The 21,412-nt window shown below is 43.9% G+C and overlaps 1 protein-coding gene across 1 annotated transcript in view; it reads right to left on the bottom strand.

The window, feature by feature from the left end:
• EVC (EvC ciliary complex subunit 1) overlaps positions 1–21,412 on the bottom strand; it is a 161,923-nt gene that overhangs the window by 108,730 nt on the left and 31,781 nt on the right. The window contains exons 3-4 of the mRNA XM_077477800.1: positions 12,749–12,832; positions 10,305–10,537 (exon numbers count right to left, since the gene is read on the bottom strand). Coding sequence (XP_077333926.1) covers positions 10,305–10,537; positions 12,749–12,832 — 317 coding nt within the window. The remainder of the gene's footprint in view (positions 1–10,304; positions 10,538–12,748; positions 12,833–21,412) is intronic.

Raw genomic sequence — 21,412 nt, 5'->3', positions numbered from 1 at the left:
GTGACATAATTGTCCTACTTTCATCAATCCTCATCAGGGAATATTATGCCAATAAGGTTTGGTAGGAACGGATGCAGTATTATTTACAATTTGTTAAAAGAAGTTAATTATTTATTTCAGGCATGTCCAAAGTCCGTCCCGCGGGCCAATCGCGGCCCGGTTTTGAACGGCCCGCCTGATAATCTAAACATATATATCTTTTGTGGCCCCCGAAAATCTCCCAGCGCCGGGGTCACAAAAGATATATAGTCTGGCTGCATTGGAGATAGGAGACTGTACGAGCGCTGTGCACACAGGAGTATTTCCTGTTTACACTGCAGCCTCTGTAATAGGAAGTCCCATCTCCGCCATTGGACGACTGTTCTGTCCATCAAAGGAGGCGGGACTTTCTCTTAAAGAGGCCGCTGTAAAAACAGGAGATTCTCCTGTTCTTTGGCGCTCGTCCAGCCCCCTCCATGTCCCCTCCAAGGCTGCACTGATGGCAATGGTAAGTACATTCCTGGCTAATAGTGAGTGAAATCCTGGCAATGGTGGCTGCATTCCTGGCAATAGTAAGTGAAATCCTGGCAATGGTGGGTGCATTCCTGGCAATAGTATGTGAAATCCTGGCTAATGGTGGCTGCATTCCTGGCAATAGTATGTGAAATCCTGGCAATGGTGGCTACATTCCTGGCAATAGTGAGTGAAATCCTGGCAATGGTGGCTGCATTTCTGGCAATAGTATGTGAAATCCTGGCAATGGTGGCTGCATTCATGGCAATAGTGAGTGAAATCCTGGCAATGGTGGCTGCATTCCTGGCAATAGTGAGTGAAATCCTGGCAATGGTGGCTGCATTTCTGGCAATAGTATGTGAAATCCTGGCAATGGTGGCTGCATTCATGGCAATAGTGAGTGAAATCCTGGCAATGGTGGCTGCATTCCTGGCAATAGTATGTGAAATCCTGGCAATAGTATGTGAAATCCTGGCAATGGTGGCTGCATTCCTGGCAATAGTGAGTGAAATCCTGGCAATGGTGGCTGCATTCCTGGCAATAGTATGTGAAATCCTGGCAATGGTGGGTGCATTCCTGGCAATAGTAAGTGAAATCCTGGCAATGGTGGCTGCATTCTTGGCAATAGTATGTGAAATCCTGGCAATGGTGGCTGCATTCTTGGCAATAGTGAGTGAAATCCTGGCAATGGTGGCTGCATTCCTGGCAATAGTGAGTGAAATCCTGGCAATGGTGGCTGCATTTCTGGCAATAGTATGTGAAATCCTGGCAATGGTGGCTGCATTCATGGCAATAGTGAGTGAAATCCTGGCAATGGTGGCTGCATTCCTGGCAATAGTATGTGAAATCCTGGCAATAGTATGTGAAATCCTGGCAATGGTGGCTGCATTCCTGGCAATAGTGAGTGAAATCCTGGCAATGGTGGCTGCATTCCTGGCAATAGTATGTGAAATCCTGGCAATGGTGGGTGCATTCCTGGCAATAGTATGTGAAATCCTGGCAATGGTGGCTGCATTCCTGGCAATAGTGAGTGCAATCCTGGCTAATGGTGGCTGCATTTCTGGCAATAGTATGTGAAATCCTGGCTAATGGTGGCTGCATTCCTGGCAATAGTATGTGAAATCCTGGCAATGGTGGCTGCATTCCTGGCAATAGTATGTGAAATCCTGGAAATGGTGGCTGCATTTCTGGCAATAGTATGTGAAATCCTGGCAATGGTGGCTGCATTCCTGGCAATAGTATGTGAAATCCTGGCAATGGTAGCTGCATTCCTGGCAATAGTAAGTGAAATCCTGGCAATGGTGGCTGCATTCCTGGCTAATAGTGAGTGAAATCCTGGCAATGGTGGCTGCATTCCTGGCAATAGTGAGTGAAATCCTGGCTAATGGTGGCTGCATTCCTGGCAATAGTGAGTGAAATCCTGGCAATGGTGGCTGCATTCCTAGCAATAGTATGTGAAATCCTGGCAATGGTGGGTGCATTCCTGGCAATAGTAAGTGAAATCCTGGCAATGGTGGCTGCATTCCTGGCTAATAGTTAGTGAAATCCTGGCAATGGTGGCTGCATTCCTGGCAATAGTGAGTGAAATCCTGGCAATGGTGGCTGCATTCCTGGCTAATAGTGAGTGAAATCCTGGCAATGGTGGCTGCATTCCTGGCAATAGTGAGTGAAATCCTGGCAATGGTGGCTGCATTCCTGGCTAATAGTGAGTGAAATCCTGGCAATGGTGGCTGCATTCCTGGCAATAGTATGTGAAATCCTGGCAATAGTAAGTGAAATCCTGGCAATGGTGGCTGCATTCATGGCAATAGTGAGTGAAATCCTGGCAATGGTGGCTGCATTCCTGGCAATAGTATGTGAAATCCTGGCAATAGTAAGTGAAATCCTGGCAATGGTGGGTGCATTCCTGGCAATAGTATGTGAAATCCTGGCTAATGGTGGCTGCATTCCTGGCAATAGTATGTGAAATCCTGGCAATGGTGGCTACATTCCTGGCAATAGTGAGTGAAATCCTGGCAATGGTGGCTGCATTTCTGGCAATAGTATGTGAAATCCTGGCAATGGTGGCTGCATTCATGGCAATAGTGAGTGAAATCCTGGCAATGGTGGCTGCATTCCTGGCAATAGTGAGTGAAATCCTGGCAATGGTGGCTGCATTTCTGGCAATAGTATGTGAAATCCTGGCAATGGTGGCTGCATTCATGGCAATAGTGAGTGAAATCCTGGCAATGGTGGCTGCATTCCTGGCAATAGTATGTGAAATCCTGGCAATAGTATGTGAAATCCTGGCAATGGTGGCTGCATTCCTGGCAATAGTGAGTGAAATCCTGGCAATGGTGGCTGCATTCCTGGCAATAGTATGTGAAATCCTGGCAATGGTGGGTGCATTCCTGGCAATAGTAAGTGAAATCCTGGCAATGGTGGCTGCATTCTTGGCAATAGTATGTGAAATCCTGGCAATGGTGGCTGCATTCTTGGCAATAGTGAGTGAAATCCTGGCAATGGTGGCTGCATTCCTGGCAATAGTGAGTGAAATCCTGGCAATGGTGGCTGCATTTCTGGCAATAGTATGTGAAATCCTGGCAATGGTGGCTGCATTCATGGCAATAGTGAGTGAAATCCTGGCAATGGTGGCTGCATTCCTGGCAATAGTATGTGAAATCCTGGCAATAGTATGTGAAATCCTGGCAATGGTGGCTGCATTCCTGGCAATAGTGAGTGAAATCCTGGCAATGGTGGCTGCATTCCTGGCAATAGTATGTGAAATCCTGGCAATGGTGGGTGCATTCCTGGCAATAGTATGTGAAATCCTGGCAATGGTGGCTGCATTCCTGGCAATAGTGAGTGCAATCCTGGCTAATGGTGGCTGCATTTCTGGCAATAGTATGTGAAATCCTGGCTAATGGTGGCTGCATTCCTGGCAATAGTATGTGAAATCCTGGCAATGGTGGCTGCATTCCTGGCAATAGTATGTGAAATCCTGGAAATGGTGGCTGCATTTCTGGCAATAGTATGTGAAATCCTGGCAATGGTGGCTGCGTTCCTGGCAATAGTATGTGAAATCCTGGCAATGGTAGCTGCATTCCTGGCAATAGTAAGTGAAATCCTGGCAATGGTGGCTGCATTCCTGGCTAATAGTGAGTGAAATCCTGGCAATGGTGGCTGCATTCCTGGCAATAGTGAGTGAAATCCTGGCTAATGGTGGCTGCATTCCTGGCAATAGTGAGTGAAATCCTGGCAATGGTGGCTGCATTCCTAGCAATAGTATGTGAAATCCTGGCAATGGTGGGTGCATTCCTGGCAATAGTAAGTGAAATCCTGGCAATGGTGGCTGCATTCCTGGCTAATAGTTAGTGAAATCCTGGCAATGGTGGCTGCATTCCTGGCAATAGTGAGTGAAATCCTGGCAATGGTGGCTGCATTCCTGGCTAATAGTGAGTGAAATCCTGGCAATGGTGGCTGCATTCCTGGCAATAGTGAGTGAAATCCTGGCAATGGTGGCTGCATTCCTGGCTAATAGTGAGTGAAATCCTGGCAATGGTGGCTGCATTCCTGGCAATAGTGAGTGAAATCCTGGCTAATGGTGGCTGCATTCCTGGCAATAGTGAGTGAAATCCTGGCTAATGGTGGCTGCATTCCTGGCAATAGTGAGTGAAATCCTGGCAATGGTGGCTGCATTCCTGGCAATAGTGAGTGAAATCCTGGCAATGGTGGCTGCATTCCTGGCAATAGTGAGTGAAATCCTGTCTAATGGTGGCTGCATTCCTGGCTAATGGTGGCTGCATTCCTGGCTAATGGTGGCTGCATTCCTGGCTAATGGTGGCTGAAATCCTGGCTAATGGTGGCTGAAATCCTGGCTAATGGTGGCTGAAATCCTGGCTAATGGTGGCTGAAATCCTGGCTAATGGTGGCTGAAATCCTGGCTAATGGTGGCTGAAATCCTGGCTAATGGTGGCTGAAATCCTGGCCAATGGTGGCTGCATTCCTGGCCAATGGTGGCTGCATTCCTGGCCAATGGTGGCTGCATTCCTGGCCAATGGTGGGTGCATTCCTGGCCAATGGTGGCTGCATTCCTGGCAATGGTGGGAGTGCAGATGGGCACTGACCCTTATTTTGCTTCAGAGTTTTTTATTTAAAATTTTACATTTTTTTTCTTGAAACTTCCCTCTTATTCGCCAATAAATACGGTATATCCAAATAACACGCCCGAGCTCATCTCTTCAACACACACAGCCACAAAGGCAAGAGAATTCTTGTCGGGCCGTGTATTAGTGTTCGAACGAACACACTTAGACCGATTTTTAATGGTTCAAAGAATGTCAGGCAAAATGGTCGGCCCCGTGCATGTTCACTTCATCAAATCTGGCCCTCTTTGAAAAAAGTTTGGACACCCCTGATTTATTTATTTTTAGATATAAAGTACATATGAAATAATGTAAATGAAGAAATCTGTAAATCATGACCGACTGGCTGAAAATATTGATCAGCTTAAAATAAATAGAATGAAACCTACTAGAAAATTTTTCAAAAACACCCCCCAAGAGCAAATAATGCTCTAGGCCAGCAGTCCCCAACCCCCGGGGGGGTGGGTTGATCCATTTTTTTTGCGGGCAATTTGTCGGGGCAATGGTTGGTATTGGCGCTTCAATCATCACGTCACCATAGGTAATATGGTGTCAGGATGATTGAAGTGCATTGTTTCTATTATTACATTGTAATAGTTCAACTCACTATAATGCAGAATTAGTGAGAGCCCTGAGTGTGTCACTTGCTACAATTGCCTATCACCAGATACAGCTTGTCACTTATCTCGTCACCTTCCTTGAGATGCAGCTTGTTAATTGCCATGTTACCTGCCACCAGTTGCAGGTCATGTCATGTTACCTGCCTTTATGTGCAACTTGCCACATCACCTGCCACCAGATGCAGATTGTCACCTGCCACCAGATGCAGATTGTCACCTGCCACCAGATGCGGATTGTCACCTGCCACGTCACCTGCCACCAGCTGCAGATTGTCACTTACCACATCGCCCGTCACCAGCTGTAGATGATCACTATCCTGCCACCAGCTAAAGCATCCCACTGTTGCCTGCCACCAAAAAATACCAGATGCAGCTTGTCACTTTTTAAATATCAAAGCATTTGATGGCAGGCGGCAGCACAGAAGGAGGCTTCTCTCTCCAGCTTTCCAGTGAGTGAGTGGGGGCGGGCAGTAAGAGATGAGGGTGGCGAGGGATGATGTCATCTCTCTGCTCCCTCGTCCGCCCACCTGTTGTCTGTATCATGTCGCCCATCCGCTACCTGTGTCATGCCGCCCACCTGTCCGCTTGCCTGCCACACTCGCAGCCCTGCTGGAGAGAGGCCACGGCCCAGTGGTTGAGGTAAGCCTATAACAAAGGCTTACCTATAGGTAAGGTAAATATCTCCTAAGCGTTCACAGTTTAGGAGATATTTACTGCACATGCAGCCTATGACGTCACTGGTGCATGCGCTCTGAATGGCATCACATCACTTCCGGGTTACTCAACTGTAAACAACATAATTTATAAAAATCAAAACAAATTGATCTCACTGATCTTGGTGTGAACAAATGCTTTTAAGTGTAGAGTAGGGAATTGGAGTCTTATAGACCCCAGAGCTCTCCATAAAGCCTATCTATTGCTGTCACAAGGGATGTTTACATTCCTTGTGACAGCAATAATAGTTAAAACTTTTTTTTTTTTTTTTAAAGTGACAGTGTAAAAAAAAAAAAAGTGCCCCTGTCCTGTGCTTGCGTACAAAGGCAAATGCATGCTTTGGTCCCGCACACGCGCAAACAGCAATCGTCCCACACATGTGAGATATCACCGTAAACAACAGATCATGGGAAGTAAAATTCAAACAATTCAAACTCTGCTTTAACCACTTGCCTACTGGGCACTTTTACCCCCTTCCTGCCCAGACCAATTTTCAGCTTTCAGTGCTGTCACACTTTGAATGACAATTTCACGGTCATGCTACACTGTACCCATCAGGGTTTAAGCCCACTGAGGTACAAAATGGGGAGAATGTCCCCTTCAGATATGGGAACAGTTAACAAGCTGGAGTAAAACCCCTGAAATGTTTGGATTGTTCTGCAGCAGAGACTGGAAATAGGGCGCCATAAGCTTTAAACCCTGGGATACCTCTTCTTGCACCCCAGGATCGGATATGTAAGGCTTTCAAGTGTCAAATGCTGGAAAGTTGGAGTGCACCTTCGTGCCAAGGAATGTTTGACAGTGGAGTTTGATGACCCAAGTCTTGTGGGCAGTGAAATAGCCAAGCTTAGGGGTTTTGACATGGAAATCAAGGGCATAGTGAAGTGAAAGGGATACTTCTGAGAAGGAAGACTTGCAAGTCTTGCTTTATAGGTTTCTTGCTTCTTTTGGATAAATTAATGGCTAAGTGCATGCACAGGAGTTGTGTCGTCCTGACCTGGCCAATTAACATGGCTGAAGATCCCCAATCAGGGACTGGCCAGCAAGAAAATGATGACACCATAAATAAAAGGATCTCACAGACGTCATTTCACAGTAGGTGAGGAGACTATAATTTTAACTAGGGCCAACCTGGAAAACTCTTAGCCCTGTACACACGGTCGGAGAATCTGTCGGAATGAGTCTTATCGGACCGTGTCGTCAGATAATCCGACTGTGTGTGGTATGCATCAGACTGATTCCGTCCGAATCTCTGTCCGACCCAATTTTCCAACATGTTGGAAATATTTCCCGACCAACTGGGCCGGACGGACCTAATCCGATCATGTGTAGAGCATTTTCATCGGACCAAGTGCCACGCATGCTCAGATCAAATTCCTACATCAAAGCTATTGGCTACTAGCCTGAATGTAGTCCCATCGTAACGAAATTACGTCATCACGTTCTGAAAGATCGGATTTTTCGACAACTTGGCCCGACCATGTGTATGCAACAGTTTCGGACACAATCCGTCGGACTAAATCCGACGGGCAAAATCCGACGGATTTGGTTGGCAAAATCTCCTACCGTGTGTACGTGGGCTTAGAGCTTTCACACTGAGGCAGTTTTCAGGCGTTTTAGAAATGGCGCCTGTAAACTGCCTCCCATGCCGCCGAATGTGAAAGCCCAAGTGCTTGCACACTGGGCAATGTGCTTGCAGGACATTAAAAAAAGTCCCGCAGGCATCTTTGGGGAGGTTTGGGAGCGCTGTATGCAGCACTCCCAAAATGCCCCTGCTCATTGCAATGAATGGGAAGGGTTTCCGAATTGCCTGAAAAGTGATTCGGAAGTACTGCAACACGGTGTTTTTAACCCGTCCTTGGGGTTAAAAGCATCCCCCTATTGGCTGAAAAGCGCTGCTTAAACAGCGCTAAAATGAGCGGCGCTTTATTGCTAATGCACGAGTGGCCCCAGTGTGAAAGGGGTCTTAAAGTAGAATGCCAGGATAAGCCTGAATTATAAAAACTCTCCGTCCCCTTTCCTAGCACATATGCTGACTATCATGTGTCAGAAAGATCTCTATACTTGCCTACTATATTTTCAAGCCGGTCACGTAACCTGGCTCCCAGCGGCTTCAGGGGAGAGGAGGGATCACTGACAATGAATGGGCCATCGTAAGCCTATCACTGCTCCCAGGCATTGCCAGCCATTGTCAAGCTCTCTTTCCTCTCCCCTGCAGCCACCTCTGGCTAACACAGAGGCAATCACGTGACCAGAGCGGAGTGGCCTTACAGTAAGCAAGTATACAGATCTTTCTCACACAGTTTAGTCAGAATAGGTGTTAGATGGGGAGGGCACATTTTTAAGAATAGCAAGTTTTATCCCGTAATTCTATTTTAAACATAGCCTAGTGCCCGAGGGTCACTTCCAGGTTTGAATACCTGCTTCAGAAAGGATCCCGTTGCAGTAAGACCAACAGTCCAGTCTGAGGACAGCTTCACAGGGCAGAGCAAGATTCCACCTGCAGCTACAGAGAGATCAATTTCAAAAAGTAGGTTGGTAGAAAAAAAAATAGCTTAAGGTATAACTAAAGGCACACTTTTTTTTTTTTCGTTTTGGATAGAAGGGAGATGGATTAGAACATCTGTCAGTTTTTATTGCTGCCCGTGCGCCCGTTGGAGATCTGTTTACCATTATCATCAAAAGTTAAAGTAAAAGAAAATCCCAAATTCTGGGTTGTCCCCAGAAAAGTATTAGAGGGGAAATAATCCAATGAGGACACTAGTTCTGATAACCTGGGGGTCCCCAGGAGATTCCTTAAATTTGCAGAGATTTCCTCTCACTTCCTGTTTGGCTATGGGACAGGAAGTGAAGGTAAATTTCCCCAATGGGACAGTGATGGCAAAAATAAACCCTACAGGGGTTATAACCCTCACTTATACTATCCAAAAATGAAAAAAAAAAGTTTTGCCTATAGTTATACTTTAGGTCTTTGAATCAGCAGAACTTAGAAAAGATGTGTATCCTCCGAGGACACTAGCAAAACAAAACAAAAAACGAAGGCATACTGGTAGTAGGAGGGATCTCAGGAACAGTATTGTTTGCCAGTGTCCAATCCTCCCGTAGGCAACAGTTTAACCCAGTGGGTCAAGTCTTCCCGTGTCCCCCAGTAGTGGAAAAAGAGACCATTTCAAACCATTTCAACAAAAATGTTCACAAGAGATTAAGATTATATTTCCATTTATGTAATTTATGCATGCTTTTTATCTGTAAAAGCCTTCCTTGTGCAGACATAGATAAACTCTGAGTGAGGTTTCTATGGTAGTGAGCCCTTGTAGAAAGCCAACTGGGGGTGCCCCATGCCGCGGAGTTTAAGCCTACCTGTTACTTTACCAGGGCCCCTGATGGTGGGAATGGACTTGCAGAAAACTGGAACCTGGTTGCGGTCCCCAGGTAAATCCAGCTGACAATGCGGAGACCACTTTTGTGTTCAGAGTAAAGATGGCAGGAAACAGAAGAGAATCCGGGAAACGAGCTGCAGGCAGCCAGCAAGCAAAAGCAGTAGACAAAGCCGGGGTTGGTGCACAGCTACGGATCACCCCTCATCTTTGCTCCCACCTTGTCTCAGCAGTCAGCAGCCGAAAGGAGAGCAGAACTCCTCCTACAAATCCTGTGCAATCACAGCACCCCCTCACCTGGTCTCAGCATTCAGTAGCCGATTCCAGCCCTACTCTGGTCCTACTCCAGACCCTGCACTTTCTGCTTCCAGCGCTGCCCCAAGTTTATTCCTGGCAGCAGCACAAGGGGGTTGCACTGTTATGTAAGGGAGTGTGGGGGACTCTTGATTTCGGATGTAAGTGGGGAGGGTAGCGTGCTCTGGACATCTATTCTTACAGATACAACCAGCCCTATGGGAGCAGCTATAATACTGATGCGGCCTGCAATGAAACTGAATTTGATACCCCTGCTCTACAGTATTCTCCTTTACTCCTCCCCTAGCTTCTACACAAAAGAACGTGAGACAGGCAGAATGGAGAGTCTGGGTCAGCATAGACAGTATTTGGACACTCCCAGATGAGGAATGGGCTATGACGTGTGAGGAGGTAAGGGAGTTGGTCTTTGAGTAGTCAAATTTTCTAGTTCAAAGGCAGACTGCAATTGAATAAAAGTAATTTAGGAAAAGGAAAAAACACTGCAAGTAAGCATTACAAATACTTTATTTTTCTGTGCTTTTACCTGCATTTTTTTTTAGGTTGTCACAGGGTCTCTTTAGCCCATACTGACTTGACCTCCATACGGAACATGGTTAATATCAAACATATGTTTCAAGTGCATATTTTGTACATAGGACTAAATTTTCTAGCAGTACCCTTACCTGTTACAAATAAGAACTTCAGGAAAAGCGTTGACTCGGGGAAAGGTTCTCTCGTAGAATCTATCCAGACTGGTAGTGGAATGTATTGTGGTGGATGAACTTCCATCCTCCTTCTCCCCCTGACTCAGAGATTCTGTACTGCTCCCCGCTGAGTCTTCAAACATCTGGTTAGGTAACTGGGCACGCTTCGAATTTTCATGCAATGATGGGTTTGATGCTCCATCAGCAAGAGGCTGGAATCACAGACAGATGGAAAATAATAGAGGATTTTTCCAAGCCTTCTACAGTTAAAAAAAAAGTGTTTACACATTGTACTAGGTAATGTTGAAGATGCGATGCGTTATTTTACCTAATCTGAAATTAATATCTGTTCTTATGCTAAAGTTAAGATGGAGAGGAGTGCTACCATGAACAAAAATATAGTGCAAGAAAAATGGGACTTTAACTGTGCTCTATAACTCAGGAATGAACACAAACATACAGTCCGGATAAAAAAAAAAATCAGTTATTTTTCCATTCAAAATGATTAAAAATGGATTATGATATCCATAACGGACAATAAAATATAAGGTATGAAATATCACATGCCTTATGCTGTGCTAATTTTTGTATTCTAATGCTTGTTTTCTATTACCAGCACAATATATGATCTCCTGATGAAGCGTTTAAGTGAAACGCGTAGATATTACATAGCTACCCAGTTCGTACTTGCGATTGTCTACTATATCTTACTATCCTTTAGATGCTTTTGCATTATTAATATTATTATCTAGACTGTGTTGAAGGCTATTAGTGTCTGGTATATTTTATCATTTGTTATGGATAGTGTAATCCATGTTTAATCTTTTGTATAGAATAAATATGTGATTTTCTTTGGTTTTATCATAAATGTATGTTTGTTTGTTTCCATTCCTAAGATGTAGAGCATTGTTTAAGTCCCATTTGTTGCACTCTATTTTTGTTCTAGGTTGTTATTCAGGGATGTGGTGCTCTGTATACCCACCCATGCCATGTTCATATTAATAAGTGCTACCATTGCTGACTTCTTTCCAAAAATGTTCTTGCCCTCTTGGTTGAATTGTAAGTATTGTTTTGTGTCCCATTTTACATTTTTTTTTTCATTTAGGAAAATTAAGTTAGGGTGAGACAATAATGGGATAAGAAAGACAGACAAGAATGGAGAAAGAAGAGAGAAAAAATAAATAAAGTGGACAATAAAGTTGCAGGGAGAGGGAAAGCTGGCGGGTTAACGTGGTGTATATTTTCCTCCATGGTGTCATCTAGGTTGGAAGAGTTGAGCTCTGAAGAACAGTATATCAAGACACATTTTGGGAAGTAGGCCTTGTTTATATGTAAAGGGTTGAGTTTCAAGATCTTTACATTTTTGAGAATCTCTCTCTCTCTCTCTCTCTCTCTCTCTCTCACTCTCTCTCATATATAAAATTCAGATGGGACAAATTTTTGGAAAGCCTTCTGTTGAGTCTTATGTAAACAGGTTCTCCATTCGCATCATGGCATTAATAAGTTATGCCCATTCTGCAGGGGATAATGTATTGTGTATGGAAATTTCAAATATCTTGGAATTCATTATTTAACTGCAAATAGTAATAATCCCAGGTCTTTTTTGATAAACACATTGAGCTCATGTTTAAAGATTGGTAGAGCAACTTTGAAGAATTTGGGATGTTACCATTATACAAAGTGTAGATTGTGAAGACCCTGTCCTATAATACTTTGATGGCTTGACGCTTCCATTGATGGTAGAAAAGTATCTTCTGATTTCTGACAACATATAAGAGTCTAAAAGGTACATGGATTGTAATTTGGTGAGTGTGAGGCAATACCTGGTTTAAAGCTGAACTCCAGGGTTAAGATAAATAAATAAATAAATCTTGCAGTGGCCCCCCAGACTACAAGGGATAAATGCTTGCCCAGTCTTAGGATAAAGGAATACCCCTTGCTCTGGCAAGGTTCCAACTTTCTCTTCTGCTCTCCAATGTCCTGGGGGTGGTTGGGCTCTCGTCGACTATTTGTCCTGCACTGCATATGATAACATCCCAGTGCAAATGCTGGTTGGGGAACCTTAGAGAGGAGACTTTGGGGGACTGGTCATGTGAAGGACCCGGGTGGTGCAGGTAGGCCCCACTGCAAGAGTCTTTTTTTTTTTCTGGTGCCCGGGAGTGGGGCTTTAAAGTTACGTTTTTGTATCTTGCAGGATATGTAGTTTGTCAGTAAGGAAAAAGCTTATGTCCCAGTCTTTCTGGATATTGACAAGTTTAGTTTTTTTCCCAGTTAGTGGTGTATTTAGGTATATTGGGTATAGTTCTCTGTTCAGAGAATTTTCCAAAAAAGCAAGAAATACAGGGAGGTAGTCTTTCAGCCACTTTCTGTTCACTATCACCCACTTCAGCATCATCTGTGATCATTACTAGTAGACATCTTACCCTAAACTTTTGATTTATTGGATAAACAACTTTGGCCTTTAATGCAAATGCTTCAACACCATTACTGGACGGCTGGCCGCCTTCCTGCAAAGAGAAGAATATGGTATATATTATCTGCAGCTTGCAATGCAGCCAGGCATAGGATCCTAGGTGGAAGTATGAGCTGCACCATTATAATGAATAACTCACAACAGCACATAAATCTCAGTGCATAAAAGAATATAAATAGCAGTTATTTTTAGCGATTGCATGAAATATCTGAATGCACCAGTGGGATTGCAAGATAAATAAACCATGAAGCATTATCCAATTATTCACACAAATAAAGCCTAACAGAGCGGAACCTTATTAAGTTGACGAAAGCTGTTGCTCAATTAATTATTATGCGTCTGATTATCCTCCTTGCTAACCATTAGGGCACGATTGATGTAGCCGGTGCTGTAACAAAAGTACTTTAAACACTTCTCCTATACAATCTGGGCTGTCTGATATTAAATCTATATAGTAATAACATTGTATACTGAATTTTCAGAAAGGCAATCAGAAGAAAAAATACTCCATAATTGGAAGTATGAGCCCTTGTACACACGGTCTGAGATTCTGATGGAATGTGTCCTATCGGACCGTTTTGTTGGATATTCCGGCTGTGTGTGGTCTCCATCAGACTGTTTCTGTCGGAATATCTGACGGACCAACTTTTCCAACTTGCCAGTAACATTTTCCGAAAAAATGCTCCAATCGGACATACTCTGATCATGTGTAGTCTACTCCGACGGACAAAGTGCCACGCATGCTCAGATCAAATTCCTAGACCAAAGCTATTGGCTTCTAGCCTTAACGTAGTCCCGTCGTAACGGAAAAACGTCATCATGTTATGTACAATCGGATTTTCTGACAACTTTGTCCGACCGTGTGTATGCAACATCACTTCCGGACCTCTTCTGGAATTAATCCGTCGGAATTACTCCGACGGATTTGGTTGTCGGAATCTCCGACCGTGTGTACAAGGGCTAACATATAGTATATCAGCAGATGTCACAAGGATTATGGGCATGAAGTCATAAGTAAAAAAAAAAAGAAAAAAAGAAGAGCAACTTGGAAAGAGCATGGATTTAAAACTGAACTCTGAGAAAAAGCACATTTTGTCTAAATATAAGCTGCACGTGTATCTTTGCTTGAATCTTGTTGTGCTTTGTATACTTCTTCCAGATCTGTGCGTTAGGTGTGAACATTTGAATCTGTGCAGGAGCTTCCTCTAATAAAGACTGGTCACTGTTGCTCTTTCTACTTATGTAGGGTAACTGGTCTTGTCTCTGTCCCCTTCTGCAGGTTTTAGCAGGCAGCCTATAGTGGGTGGAGCCTGCTGCGCCCCTCCGACAGCTCTGCTCTTTGCACAGGCCATGTACAGCACAGTGGTGATGTCCCCAGTACTTTTATAAGGTAAAAACTGGGTCTGCAAATGCACTTGGTGCACAAAAAGTGGATTTAGACTCTTTGTGGAATAAATGATTGAACGCCTAGAGTTCATATTTAGGCCTCATGCACACTGGATGTTATGAAAACAGTTTTTTTTTTGCATTTTGTCTTTTTAATTTGCGTTTTGCCACGTTTGGATTTTAAGCAAGAAAATACCTCATTGCTATTTTTAACTCCCACTTTCCCAAAATGCTGGAGTGTCAAAAACGCAGATAAATGCCAGATAGCTGCGTTTTACAGCGTTTTTCAGCATTCAAGCGTTTTTACAGCTGAAAAAATCCACTTCGAATGCAGTAGTTCTGGGGGGGGGTTTTCCAGCCTAAGAAAAGGCCCCTGCCAATAAACTCGGATAACAGCCTATGTGTGTATGGACAAATAGAATGGTGGGGAGTTTACTGGCTGCAGGGGAAAAAAAAATGCCTGAAGCCAAAAACAGCAGCTGTAAAAAAGTCCAGTGTGCATGATGCCTTAATGTTCAGTCAACAAGTGAATTCATACTTCTTGTAGGCCACATTCCTATTCAACACACTTTGAGAACTGTGGTTGATCTCTTTATCCATTTGCGGAGCGTCTGTTTGCAGTCAGTCCTCTCTTTATCTGATCCTTTGAAAACCTCATGGGTATTTATTCATCTTCTGTGCTGCAGGGAAGTGTTGCAATACAATACTAGTTTATGTTTGGAATACAAAGCTCTACGCCGACTTCAGTTTGTGTCTTGTCTGTCCTTGTATTACCTTGTTGGACTTGTCCGAACCTCCATTCCTGTCCTGCAACCCTTTGAGGTCTTCACCTCTTTGTCTGGTTTGTATTTCTTTACCTTGTTCATGGTCTTGTCTTACTACTGATGCTTTGATATTTCTTGAGTTTAAGTTTCACTATTTTCTGAAACAGTTTGTTTATTGACGATTGCCCTAATCAAAGGGCTATTGAATTAAAATTCACGCAGGTCCGATCAGTGAAATTTTCTTTGAGCAGAGGTCCAAATTGCATGTATGTCCAATGAATCAGATCCTTCGCATCACAGCCCCCTCCTCTTATATCACAATTGTGTTTTTACATCAGTACCCTCAGCCCACCCTGCAAATTACAATCACCCTTTTTTTTTTTATTTAACATATCTATTTTATTGATTTTCATAAGACATTGTTTACAGGTACAAATATACAGGAACATTTGTAGATACATTACTTAACCAAAGTAGATTCACTAGCCCAACATGGCAAGCTAGAATTTTAACATTGTTATATTACCCAGTTCCTCAACAGAGGAAAACTCAGGTTTCTGTACATGAGCCACGTAGGGCCCAAATACTGTAGGTCATAATACAATAGGCATTGGATATACAAGCAATTTGTACTTCGTTCGTACTACATTCACGCGTAAACACACATACTCTCAGTCAAGCAACTCCATTCCAACCTCACCTCCCACCCCCTGTTTTAAAGGGTTCTGTATCCACCATAGGCAACCCCCTGAAGTCCCTAAAGGGGAGACAGAGGCCAATTATTGCTGTGATAGCGGAGTAACCTTGCAGAAGGAATCATCTATGCATCTTAGTACATTTTTTGGGACAAGCCCTACCCTTGTAGATTAGTTTAAAAGTGGGTACAACCTTATTAATCATACGATACAACAATTGAACATTTGGAGCAGTTGTGGACTTCCATTGCATACAATCACCCTTCTTTAAATAACAGTCCTCCACTTCACAGCAGTAACCTTTGCCCCATTCACAGAAGTGTCCTGGACCCCCTTCACATCAACAACCCCCCAAAGCAGTGTCCTCTGTGCATTCTTCCCTTTTCACATCATTACTCTCCTTGCAGTGTTCTCTGCCCCTTTACATCACCCCACACAGTAGAGCTATCTGTATATGTACATCAAACATTGCCTGCTCCCCTATCTTTCAGAGCCAGGTCCTCTGCCCCCTTCACTCTGCTACCATACACTGGTACACAGCACGGGAGGCAGGGCAGATGGACAGCAGCACAGTAGCACTGGATTGGGGGCGGGAGCAGGAGCTGCCAGAGTTGCCTTTGGATATTAAAAAAGCTGGTGATTGGTCACCTGCTGCTTAATCTGGAAAGTTTTCCCAGGCAGCTCCTGCCCTCCATCCAGTGCTACCAAGCGGTTGTCCATCTGTCCTGCCTCTCGCACTGCTGTGATAATGACAATGGCGAAAGTTGGGAGACAGAACTGGCTCCTAAATGGCCATGGGTCCAGATGGGAAAGTGACTCGGTCCGGATCCATTTAGTGAGGTCTGCCCTCCTCCTTGGCATATCACGTTTAGCCCTGTAGTTTTTTCACAGTTAATAGTTCCCTTTATTTTATGGTCTTGTTGATACTCAGGTCTCCTGTCCTGCCAGATAGGGATGACTTTGTAGCAGAGATGTGTAAATCTCAGTACTGCATGAACAGAAATACTAATCCTTTTGTATGTAGAACAACTCCCATATACATATTTAACCAGTGCATTTACGTTGCGTTCAGGTTTAGTGTAAACTTTATTTTTTTTTGTCAACTGTAATTCAAATTTTTTGGCAATAAATATTTTTACACAGTTACACATATTACAGATTGTCTATACATAGATACAAATATAAAAGCTTAAAAGAAGAATTCTTTACATTGTAGGGCTCATTTACATTTGCTTCAGCTTCAACACACATTAACAGCTAGTTTACACTTGCTTCAAAAAATGGCTTCGGACACAGTTTGTTAAAGCTCTCTGAACGCTAGTCAAAGCCTGACACTAAATAAAATAGTTAGCTTACAATCCTGTTTACATCTTGCTTTTGCTTTGCTTCAAAAATTATACCCCATGTAGCGTCAGTGGTGCGTCAAAGCTTCTTCAAAGCCTCCATAAAACTATATGGCAAAGCTCGCTTGAAACCCCACCAAAGCCTCATGGAAGCCCCACTAAAGCCCCATTGAAACCTCATTGAAGCCCCACAAAGTCTCACCAAAGCCTCATCGAAGCTCCACAAAGCCTCACCAAAGTCCCATCGAAGCACCAAGCAAAAGCCTGTGTAAACAGGACGGTAAGCTAACCATTTTAGCAATTTTGACTGGCGTTCAGGGAGCTTTAACAAAGCGTGTACGAAACCACGTTTTGAAGCAAGTGTAAACTAGCCTGTACTTACAATGGTCGAGCTTGGAGCAATGTAACTATTGTGACAAGTTGGGAAATGTGTAGCTCATTGGTAACGCCAAACAGTGAGTATACTCCATGCCATAAATACGTTTTAGAGCTTTTTATGCGCACTTTTATTTAAAACAAAGCAAAGTTCACACCCCAATCGTTTTCCACAAAGGGGGTTATCAGCATCAATGCAACAAAACATAGAATTCACCCTCATGGCTTTCTGTGCAGGTTCACTGCTCAGGCCTCATGTCTTGGTCCTCCAAACTATCAAATGCACAGTCCCAGTGTTCGTGAACAAAACAATGTACCCTTGTCAGCTTGACTGTTTCTCCTGCAGCTCCCAACTGCTACATCCTCACAAGCTCGGGCCTTTGTCTGTCCTGACCTGGATAGTATGGTGCAACGTGCACCTTAGTGCTCCCTTCACGGAGCTCTAACTCTGGCTCTCATATGAAGCCAGCACACACCTGTGCCATTAGTGTGCTTGCTTCTTACAAAATCTGGCATAAACCACCATTTTAAACAGTGGCACAAGCTCACCTCTGCCGCACTATGTATATACCATACCTGCCCATGGAAAATACTGTAGTAAATACTGCTACTCCTGTGATCTCTGCTTGCTTCGAAATTCTGTGCTGAGCAGCTAGCCTACTGCATTTTAAACACAGGAGGTCAACCACTCAGCATGGGTGCCATTCCGGGAATGCTTTGCCTTTTCTGAATGAATGCAAAGCATTCTCTGATTGGAATAGGTAGAGATTGTGACATCGGCACCCCTGTCTCTTTACCTTGTCCAATCAAAGAACACTTTGAAAATGCAAAGGTTTCTTTGAACAGCTCCCATGCTGAGCAGCTGACCTACTGTGTTCAGAATGCAGAAAGACAGCCACTCCGCACAGGACCTGGAAGAAAGTGGAGATCACAGGAGTAGCGGTGTCTACTTCAGTGATTTCCTGGCTTCCAGGGGAATTGGCCAGGTATGATATATAAAATATTCATACACGAGATTCATCTTTAAGCTTTTATATTTGTATCTACTTTATGTATAGAAAATCTGTAATATTTGTAACCACATGTAGGAAATTTTATCATCAGATATTTATTAGTGGCCGACTTTGAAAACATGCAGGGCTCATTACGCTAAGAGGTAATCGTTTTTGGCACAGAGCTCCACACTGCTTATATGCTTTTTGGCAGCTTCTGCAGATATTCCCAGTCTATGTTAGGGGTGTGGTGTAAGGTTGTGTCCCTTCTCCAATTCATTTAACTATTTTCAGCACAACAGATGTATAAAAAAAAAAAAAAAAAAAAAGTCCATACAAGGCTTGCCATCTGTTTTCTAGAAGTTATATACAGTAAATATTCATATGCAATATTTCAGATTTACCTAAATTAGAACATATAAAAAAAAACATTTATTAAATCTCAACATAACAGAAAATACTAATTATTGTGGACCCCTTCCTAGCCCAGTGAGGGGCCTTCTCTCATTTACAGTGTGTTTTCCATGGACATTTTGGATTTTGACTGATGCTCTAGCTTAGTGGTTCTCAAGCTTAGGGAGCCCAGGGCCCAGTAAATTCTGTGAAATATCCATTTCATTTATTGATCCATATTAAACTGGACAAAAAGCATTTAAGACATCCATTTATGGCCTTTTTTAAACCACTTGACCTCTGGAAGATTTAGCCCTCTTCATAACCAGGCCATTTTTTGCGATACGGCACTGAGTTACTTTAACTGACAATTGCGCGGTCGTGTGACACTGTACCCGAATAAAATTTGTGTTATTTTTTCCCACAAATAGAGCTTTTTTTTGGTGGTATTTAGGCCCATATGTATTCTGCTACATATTTTTGGTTAAAAAAATCCCAATAAGCGTATATTGATTGCAGGCGCTATAACTTGCGCAAACCAATCTATGGGATATTTGTAGTTATTTTTGGTGGTCACACAACTCTGTGTTGATCAATAAGCTCCTCTCCCCACTCCCATCTCCAGATGGGGACTCCTGCCTGCAAGTTGGGGCTCCACTGCAGTGTCAGAGGCTTGGGTATATGACCTGAGATGCTTCTTCGGTTAAAGGGATCATAAAGGTAAATATGCATTAAGGTGAAAAAACATCTGACAGTGCCGGCGTCCCCCGTTTTACTTACCTGACCTCTTGAAAGTCCCACGCTCGCCCCCGACACCCTCTTTGCCGCTCAGTCTGGCCGCTGATTGGCTGGAGTTGATGGATTGAAAGCAGCGCAGCCATTGGCTTGCGGTGCCGTCAATCACATCCAATGATGCGGCGTGACGGGGCCGTGTGATACATCGAGCGGCTATAGCCGCCGGCTGTATCACGGGAGCGTGCCCGCAGGTGCTTCTCACCATGCGAGGGAGCTCGCATGAACCTGAGAAGTACTTGCGGGAAAAAGCAGAGACAACTGCCGAGGGACTCATCTTGACTGCCTAGTACACTTTCTCTTTTTGCCTTGGTCGATTAGTACCCATTGTGTGTTTGACTTGGTTGACTAGTACACATTCTCATTTAGAGGTCGACCGATATGGGTTTTTCTCTGGCCGATGCCGATATTTAGAAATCGTGGCGGCCGATGGCCGATATATGATGCCGCTTTTTTTGGGCCGATATGTTAGGCCGATTTTTTATTTTATTTTTCCTTTTTTTTTTTTCCCCTTCATCTCATAAAATCTAAGTTGGACACCTTTCACACTGGGGCGTTTTTCAGGTGATTTTGGGCTAAAAATAGCGCCTGTAAATTGCCTTCAAAACGGCTCCCCTGCAGTCTGTGTGAAAGCCCGAGTGCTTTTACAATGAGGAGATGCACTGGCAGGACGTAAAAAAAAAAAAAAAAATCCTGCAAGCAGCATCTTTGGAGCGGTGTAAACCGCTCCTCCACCACTCCTGCCCATTGAAATTAATGGTCACCACTGCTGAAGCACATGCAATGCGATTTTGCAGCAGTGCTTCACTGCCCTGCTAGCAGCCGAATAGTGGGGCTAAAATGACGGTAAATCGCTGCTAAAACTAGCAGCGTTTTACCGTCAACGCCTGCCCGATCCAGTGTGAAAGCAGCCTTAATAAGTGATGCAGTATTTTTTTTACACATTTATTAAACAAAACAAACCTCCAATCAGTTCACTTGTATGTATAATTTAGATAAAAAAAAAAAAAAAAAATATTTATTAAAAATACAGAAAAACAGGTACCGTATATACTCGAGTATAAGCCGAGATTTTCAGCCTCTTTTTTGAGGCTGAAAGTGCCCCCCTCGGCTTATACTCGAGTCATCGCCGTCTGCCTACCCGATCAGCGTGTCGAGCAGACAGACGGCGGCCATTCTACTATTCAAAAGCCGCGCCTCCCTCTCTGTGATAGGCGGAACACTCAATTTCCCAGCAGTCAGTGTTCCGCCTATCACGGACATCCGCTCATTCTCATACTATGGACGAGGATGAGAGGATGTCCGTGATAGGCGGAACACTGACTGCTGGGAAATTGAGTGTTCCGCCTAACACAGAGAGGGAGGCGCGGCTTTTGAACAGAGGAATGGCCGCCGTCTGCCAGGAGGAGAGCGTGGCACACAGAGGCTGCAGATTGGCACAGGTAGGCAGGGATGGACGGACAGCACAGCACAGCGACGGACGGGACACAGGGACACAGCGACGGACGGGACACAGCGACGGACGGGACACAGGGACGGACACAGGGACGGACGGGACACAGGGATGTCTCACCCTCGGCTTATACACGAGTCAATAAGTTTCCCAGTTTTTTGGGGGTAAATTGGGGGCCTCGGCTTATACTCGGGTCGGCCTATACTCGAGTATATATGGTACTCAAAACTTTTGGACGAAAAAAAAAAAAAAAAAGGGCTAACTTGCGTTTGAAAGACCTCTGCGCAAATACCGCGTCACATAAAATATTGCAACAACCGCTATTTTATTCCCTAGGGTCTCTGCTAAAAAATATATATAATTTTTGGGGCTTCTGAGTGATTTTCTAGCAGAAAATACTGGATTTTTACTTGTAAGCAAC

The sequence above is a fragment of the Lithobates pipiens genome, unplaced genomic scaffold (genome assembly GCF_037356315.1).
Source record: "Lithobates pipiens isolate NorthernLeopardFrog02 unplaced genomic scaffold, aLitPip1_a1.2 Scaffold_13, whole genome shotgun sequence".
Taxonomy (NCBI): Eukaryota; Metazoa; Chordata; class Amphibia; order Anura; family Ranidae; genus Lithobates; species Lithobates pipiens.
The sequence above is the reverse complement of the archived record's forward strand: the minus strand, read 5'-3'. Positions and strand labels throughout refer to the sequence as shown.